An 8,912-nucleotide genomic window follows, 5' to 3' on the forward strand; every position below is an offset into this window, starting at 1 on the left:
GTGGGTTTGTCTGATGCGAGGTCACCTGAAATGTGAGAGCGTGAATATTTAAGTGTGAACTTGTAATCTGTGATTATGTGAAGACATGTGTTTATGAACAAGTGTAGAATAGTTTGGGAAGTAATCATGTTACAATTTGAACTGACGTCTGTGGATAAATCGGTACCTTACTAAATCACTTTCATCGTAATACACTGCACAGTCACATAAATAGTTATGGTTTGATTCCTCATGGTGATGTGTTCGTTTGAGTCCAGTTTGTTTGATCATCGTGTTCGTTTGAGCACGTTGAATGATGCTTCGTTTTGATTGGTATGACATTTGAATGTTGCGATTTCGCACTGTTTCGTCTTTGAAACTTGTTCGTATCTGTTTCAGTTTGTGGATGTGCACATTGTAATTTTCTGTACCGAAACGTTTCTCCGTCAGTCTGTGCACATTTCTCTCTTCAAACTCTATCTCTCTCCACATCTCTTCATCTGTACATCTGTACATCTATGCATCTATACATCTCTCTCTTGCTTTCTCCCTCTCTCTCCCTCTCCCTCACTCTCACTCTCTCTCACTCTCTCTCTCCGTCTCAATCTCCCTCTCAGATAACCTTCGCAATTATAGAACTTGTAAAGTGACTGTCATTCTGTCGAAGTCACTCGGTTATTGTGTGGTCATTTTGTTGACAATTCACACGTTGTATATAACACAGAAATCTGATTAACCTTCTATTTCCATCCCGTTGTATCAGTTTATCAACATGGTCAACTCTTTTCCATATTCATCACAATTCACACATTTGAGCAAAATCTCTTCACATGTGTATGATTCAGTGTATTCCATGAAATTTCTCAATGATCCTATGTCTAGCTTGTTTATCACAGAATGACAGTGTGTTCAACTAATGCAAATATTACTTGAACCATTCAGCACATCACATTGTCAGAAAGTGTATATATTCGACTGAAGTGAGTTACATTTCATGACTGATATAGTGCGTTCTGTTGACTAATAAAGAATGTAACTCACCTGTGGGTTTGTCTGATGCGAGGTCACCTGAAATGTGAGAGCGTGAATATTTAAGTTTGAACTTGTAATCTGTGATTATGTGAAGACATGTGTTTATGAACAAGTGTAGAATAGTTTGGGAAGTAATCATGTTACAATTTGAACTGACGTCTGTGGATAAATCGGTACCTTACTAAATCACTTTCATCGTAATACATTGCACAGTCACATAAATAGTTATGGTTTGATTCCTCATGGTGATGTGTTCGTTTGAGTCCAGTTTGTTTGATCATCGTGTTCGTTTGAGCACGTTGAATGATGCTTCGTTTTGATTGGTATGACATTTGAATGTTGCGATTTCGCACTGTTTCGTCTTTGAAACTTGTTCGTATCTGTTTCAGTTTGTGGATGTGCACATTGTAATTTTCTGTACCGAAACGTTTCTCCGTCAGTCTGTGCACATTTCTCTCTTCAAACTCTATCTCTCTCCACATCTCTTCATCTGTACATCTGTACATCTATGCATCTATGCATCTCTCTCTTGCTTTCTCCCTCTCTCTCCCTCTCCCTCACTCTCACTCTCTCTCACTCTCTCTCTCCGTCTCAATCTCCCTCTCAGATAACCTTCGCAATTATAGAACTTGTAAAGTGACTGTCATTCTGTCGAAGTCACTCGGTTATTGTGTGGTCATTTTGTTGACAATTCACACGTTGTATATAACACAGAAATCTGATTAACCTTCTATTTCCATCCCGTTGTATCAGTTTATCAACATGGTCAACTCTTTTCCATATTCATCACAATTCACACATTTGAGCAAAATCTCTTCACATGTATATGATTCAGTGTATTCCATGAAATTTCTCAATGATCCTATGTCTAGCTTGTTTATCACAGAATGACAGTGTGTTCAACTAATGCAGATTTTACTTGAACCATTCAGCACATCACATTGTCAGAAAGTGTATATATTCGACTGAAATGAGTTACATTTCATGACTGATATAGTGCGTTCTGTTGACTAATAAAGAATGTAACTCACCTGTGGGTTTGTCTGATGCGAGGTCACCTGAAATGTGAGAGCGTGAATATTTAAGTTTGAACTTGTAATCTGTGATTATGTGAAGACATGTGTTTATGAACAAGTGTAGAATAGTTTGGGAAGTAATCATGTTACAATTTGAACTGACGTCTGTGGATAAATCGGTACCTTACTAAATCACTTTCATCGTAATACACTGCACAGTCACATGTAAATTTGTGTTTTGACTCCTTACATTGATACGTTGTGTTCCGTTAAATTGATGAACGATCCTATATCTAGCTTTTTTATCAAATTATTACAGTATGTTCAACTATCGCAAATATTTGTTGAACGTTTTATCTCTTCATTTAACTTATATTTACTAATTCTATGGCTTATTCGAATTTTTGTTCATATTATTTTTTCTTATTTTTATTTCGCTGTTCTCAGTTATATTATTTATTTGCGCATTATTTGCCCATTTTTAATTTACAATCTACTCACCTCTTATCATCAGCGCAAGATATATTATGGTTAAGAGAATAATTTTCTTGTTCATTCTTCCTGTATATTTTTCTTGCATTCAAGTTTTACTGGCTTTATATATATTTTTACACTGCACAATTTCAATGTGATTTTCAGTGACCTGCAGCATCAACTTATCAGGACAGCATATTCATTTTTCTCACGTATTCCGGTACTTGAAACATCCTTTATCTGCCTTAACTCAGGCCTTCGTGATATGAGTGAAGGTTTTGCAGCCACCTACTCGTAGTTATCACGTTAGGTGATTGCAGATTTATATAGTCGAATACAAAGACACGACTTAAGTTGTTTACTGGTGTTACTAATCACATCCGTGACACTTTCAGTAGAGATTCTTGCGGGAAACTGTAGTAAAAGTACATAATTATCAGGCTTTAACCAGTGTGAACGGATATCCTTTTAGTAGAAGTTGAAGTATTTGGACACACGGTAAATAAAACTGGCAATTCAAATCCACCTAACTACTTATTTAGATAGATATTATCCTTATCAAAAGACCGAATAGTGTACTTGTGAAACCAGTGCACTATTCAGCCTAATCGGTACCCACAATATATATATCAGCTTGCATTTTCATCACGGTTTTTATGGTATTGGAATTTGAACCTCTTATAAAACCCTTATTTATTGAGGTGTTCTTTTCTACTTCTTGAAACATGTCTGGAATTAGAGGAAGCAATGATTGTTGATGTTATTGAAATTATTGAAATGTGCACGAAACATGGAAAGGTAACGAAGCACGTGTGGTTTCAGGTAATTTGTTATTAAATAGTAGTAGGAAGACAAATGTTATTGTGGTGACGGAAAAGGGTTAGATGAAGACAATACGTATATAAAACCATGTTGTTCCGAGGGATATATCATATACCCTCTTCAATTTACGATGGAGTTCGATCTCCCCCACTGAATATCGAAGAACATATAATGATCTGAATTTATATTCGTGATTTCCCTGTTCATGTGAAATTTGTGCCAAATTTGTCTCTCTTTATCGATCGTAACTTTGGACACGATTTCACTAGATTTTTAACATCCTGTATTTCTCTGTCAATATTCATCTCCTTTAGCATTTACTAATACTGACTCGTATCACGTTATATCAAACACTAACTCACTGCTCCATCAAAACGGTCCCTATTTATGCAGGCCAGCGAATTGTATCAAAAGTATAAACTACGTCAAACGGTACAGCCTGTGCCATGCATTCATCACAAACGTCGGGTGCTGATGATGTCGTTCACAAGAACAATGAAAGATTCACGACCGAACCACCCAGATCAGAGAACAAAACTCCTTCAAAACCATCCAGCTGAACTACAAATCTTCTCAAAGCTTTCTCGAACAACGGTTAATAAATAAGTATCCAAAACTTGAGAATCAGCAGGAGCATTCCCAACAAGATGGAACCAAACATCTATCTAGTAGAATTCGAGTAACTCATCACAGAAAACAGTCGCAATTAAGAATCACCAACTGAGCCACGTTGTAATCTTGACATTAGTCAAATACGACCCTGTTGGTAATGACCCAGGAGCATTCAACACTAAAATTAAGTGACACAGTTAGGTCTTTGATCAAAGACGAGTGATAAAAGCCAAGATGAAGAACACTGGGCAACATCAAACATGGTCACCAATAACCTAAGTAAAAGGTAAATTTCAAGAGAGGTGAAAAGAACAAAGAGATCGCAGTCGTAAACATCAGTGCATAGATTCAAACGACCAACACCAAAACGGATCATACTTCACTCCATCGCACAAGCTAGTGGCTATCTGGATTCAGTAGCTAGGTAGACAAAGCGATGGCGTTTTAAGAGAACAGTACCTGGTTTGAACGCTGGAGTGAACACCAAATATGAGATGCAGGTACATCTAGCTGATGAGTCTTACATGGGACGACATGTGCATCCGGAATTTCATTGTTAGCCACCATCCATCTCTGCCTAAAATACCATTGCTGTTCAATAAAACGCTTTGAAGTGATTTTCAGAGAATCCTCATGGTTACAAAGAGTTTATGAATATTTCATTTCAATCACATCATTTCAGTCGTCTGTAGGACATGTTTTTCTCACAGAGGAGAACGCAATTGAAGTGTACTGTTTGAATTAGAAGTACATATATTCTTTAGGCACATTATTATTTGTGTGAATTTAAAAGAACCTAAGTGAGAAAAGAAGCAATTGTTAAACACTTTAAGGTTACTACTCCATAAGTACTTAGTACAGAAATGCTTTTCCATTTTATAAATACTTTTTTCACGTATCAATAAATTCTCATCATCATGTTGTTTTAAAATATAATTTTCAGTGTTGTTTAAAGTAAGCAACACTCATCAAAGACAATCTGAACTAAAAGATTAAATTCGACGGAGCTGGGATTGCATGCTAAAGCCCCACATTACGACATTCGTAACTCCTTGTCTTTAGCCAAACAAACATATTCTAGATCTTCTCTCTATATGAATTACTTTACGTGTAAGTTTTCTAGGCTCTGGAATAATTTACCTCAAACTATCCGTATGTTAAACTCTCTCCCATTGTTTGTTCGCTCAATTAATGCCTTTTGCTCCTCTGAAAATGCATTAAATGCTCTAGCACCTGCAAGTGTATCTTACTAAACAAGTGAGATTATCGGAACTTTAAGTGTTTAACCTGTTACTTGCTATCATTAGCTTTGGCACTAGAAATAACCTTAAAGAACATCAGGCTATCCAGTTAAGAAAACATGACAAGTTCCCTGGTGTTGCGTTGGCCTGCCATATATAAACTATTTATTAATTACTAAACCAGCAAACATAAAATTTCCTTATATTTCATGTTTGATCTCTACATTAAATGTTGATTTTTATAACAATCTGATCATGCCTGTAAACTGGTGTGAATTCTGTAAATATTATTTCCAGAATATATTATTATTATTATTATTATTCGAATCATAAGGGCGAAAATGTATCAGGCACACAAGTTTTTAGACTTATCCTTCCTCTACAAGCATTAAAAATTCATGGATTATGTAACAATTGTAGTAGTAATAAGGGGATTGTACTTTACGTTCAAGAGTCACAAACGCCCCACAATAATGAAAATTCCCCCATATTTTATCCTGATAGGTTTATCAATTTGTTGTGCAATAGCAGTGATTATTGTGGAATTGATCTTCCTGGTTATTATTGTCACTTAATTACTTGCCAACTTATTCCTCTTACTATTGACGAAGGTCGTTCATCAGTTTTGACCTGCGCGTGTTGGTAGTAAATCAGAGACCCATCAATGACAAAGAAGGAAAGACAACCATGGAGATTGAAGAAGAGAGGAAAAGATGGGCAGAATATTTCGGGGAACTGCCGAATATAACAAATCCATTAAATCTACCGGACATCGAAGCAGCGCACACTCACCTTCCTATAGATGTCACACCACCAACGATCGAAGAAATCAAGATGGTCGTCTGACAAATCAAGAACGAGAAAGCAGCAGGAGTCAAATATTGAAGTATCTGCAAACATAATTCACCTTCTATTCAGGAAGATTTGAAAAAAGGAACAAGTGCCGGCGGACTGAAAAGATGGACACCTCATCAAGATATCAATGAAAAGTGATCTGGGCAGATGACGTGGGTGTTCTATCTCATACGCACGAACAAATACAGATAACGTCAACTAGTGTAGCAACAGCCTTTGAATCGACAGACATCAACATACAAAAATGAAAGAGCAAGATACAACACGGAGAACATCAACCCAATCACACTTGATGGTGGAATTCTGGATGACCTGGTATCTTTCACATACCAGGGAAGCATCATCAATGAAAGTGGAGGATTGGATGCAGACGTAAAGGCGAGGGTTTGCAGAGCAAGGGCCGCATTCCTACAATTCACGAACATATGGAACTCAAAACAATTGTCAGTCAATATCAAAGTGTGAATTTTTAATACAAACGTCAAGACAGTCATGCTACTACTACAACTATCGTCAAGAAGGTACAAGTGTTTATAAATAGTTGTCTACGCAATATACTCAACATCCATCAGCCGGATATCATCAGCATGAGCCTACTGCGGGAGAAGACAAACCGGCTTCCAGCTGGGAAGGGAATTCGGGAAAGACGTCGGAAATGGATAGGACATACAATGAGGAAATCATCAAGCTGTATCACGAGACAAACGCTAAATTGGAATCCTTAAGAGAAGCGGAAAAGAGGAAGACCAAAGAACACATTATGCCGAGAAATAGAAGCGGATATTGAAAGAATGAATAACAAATGGAAAGAACGCGAAAGGATTGCTCTGGACAGGGTTGGGTGGAGAGCGTTGGTTGCGGTCTTCGCTCGATCACGAGGGTTACACAGACGTAAGTAAGTAAGTTTGTAAGCCCTATTCAATATTAAAATTGGAGTAAAACATAGAATTCTCATCGCAAAGTATTTCAGCTAGTTTCCGTTTTTTATTTCTTGATCACTTTTGACGACAAATATTGAGTAATCGCAATTAGATGTTAGCAGTTCAGGGAACGAAATATGAATAATATACAACAATATACAATGTCTCTGATTGTGCTCTTTACTAAATTGTGCAGCTAAAAGCAGTGAACGTTTCGCAAACTCACCTGAGTGTGTTGTGCAATTAATTTACACGATGATTGAATAAAACAAAAACAAGACATAAAGTTTGTTGAAATATCTGTATGGTAGGTACAGCTAGCCCAGATATTCAAGCCGGCCATCCGTGTATATGCATATACACAAAATTGGATGAAACGTTCATCAGAAAGCAATAATTCGTACGGCAGTCAACTGACAACAGATTCAAGAGTGGATTCAAGAGCGGTACGTTTGAAGTTTGCGTTACGATCACACGGTATTTATTACAAAGTGCTTATATATCGTTAAACTCTAGTTTATTAATCAATAATAACATTCAGTTAACTCTTGAAGAAAAATGGTTCGACTGACACAAGAACGAGCTCGAAAAAGTCCTAGTTCTTCAGATATTAACAACTCTGGTCTTACCGGTAGGATTAAACTATACTGCCGAGCCAATCAGAAGCTTTCGCGGGTTTTCAAGGTCACGGCGCTAAGTTCGGTACCTGATGCTTACGTATGGTCGGTTTTCTAGCGGATTTTAGGGAAGATGTGATAATTTTGCGTCTACAATATAAATGATCATAAGATTTTGGCGCGAAATTCAATTATCTATTTGGATAAATAGAGTTTTGGCATTATAGCTGATGTCAGTTCGTGATGAAAACCCTAAGTATAATTCCTAGCCTTAATCATGAACTGTAAATCATAATTTGAATTCTTCACACAGGTTTATAACCCTCATTTGGTCTTAGTTATTATGTTGACACTCAGAGTCACTCTAGCGTCGCTCAAATGTTGTCCATAACTTATAGTCTCACCCATAACCCTAAACCCTACACCTAAACCTTAACTCTAACCCTAACCAATAAACCATACCAATATACTAACATTATTGAAGCTATGTGGTCGAGGCTGAAAGAATTTTTGAGACCTTATCATGGTTTCATAGGTCGACTACTTATGGAGCCATATGGATGTGTTCCTGTACCGTATGCACTATGATTTTAGAACTTCTGAACCTATATCTGACCTTGAGAGGTTTTTGATCCATGGAAAAGAAGTGTTTCCACTTTAATTCTTTGGTTTTGTATAACATATTTTTACTGTATACTAACTGTCTTCTGATTGGCTAATATTTCTCAAGGTCATTTAGGATTCGTTCAAAGGTCGGCAGTATAGTTTAATCGTACCGTCTTACCTATACCCCATGCTCTGCTACTCCTGTTGCACCAGATAATAGTGGGAGTGGACTTATTCCACACATGTTGCTGGATGACTCTATGTCTAACTTAATAATGAGTTCTAACTCACGAACAGATGGTATCGATCTTATTAAGAGCGAATTAGCCGATGTCTATAAGCGATTAAGTGATATGCGTTCTAAAGTGGAGTCACTTGCGGGCTCTTTATTAAAGCATGATGATCTTAAACTAGAACTAAAGACACTGTCACCCCTTCGACTGCTGTTATCCAAGGATATAGTTACTTCTGAACTCGAAGACAGGATCAAAGTAGAATCCGTTATTGACTCGATAGCTAGCGAAGTCACCAAGCGAATAATCTCACGAAATAACGTGATTATATATAATATACCTGACAAAGTTGCCATTAAAACTGTAAGAAACTCGATACTAAAGGCAGCTAACCTCCAGGACAGTCCATGTCAATGTATCCGACTTAACAAAAAGCATCAAAAATACTCGTGCCCTATCCTGTTTAGATTCGATTCCCATTTATTAGCGGAACGTTTGATAGAAT

General features: G+C 37.1%; 1 protein-coding gene across 1 annotated transcript in view; it reads right to left on the reverse strand.

Moving 5' to 3' along the window:
- Window positions 1-964: 964 nt before the first annotated feature.
- Window positions 965-8,912, reverse strand: part of Smp_179630 (hypothetical protein) — a gene marked incomplete at both ends in the record, with an annotated part of 25,335 nt that continues 17,387 nt past the window's right edge. Inside the window, 2 exons of the mRNA XM_018792611.1 lie at window positions 965-1,047; window positions 2,043-2,069. Coding sequence (XP_018644466.1) covers window positions 965-1,047; window positions 2,043-2,069 — 110 coding nt within the window. The remainder of the gene's footprint in view (window positions 1,048-2,042; window positions 2,070-8,912) is intronic.

Source organism: Schistosoma mansoni (assembly GCF_000237925.1).
Source record: "Schistosoma mansoni, WGS project CABG00000000 data, supercontig 0240, strain Puerto Rico, whole genome shotgun sequence".
NCBI lineage: Eukaryota > Metazoa > Platyhelminthes > Trematoda > Strigeidida > Schistosomatidae > Schistosoma > Schistosoma mansoni.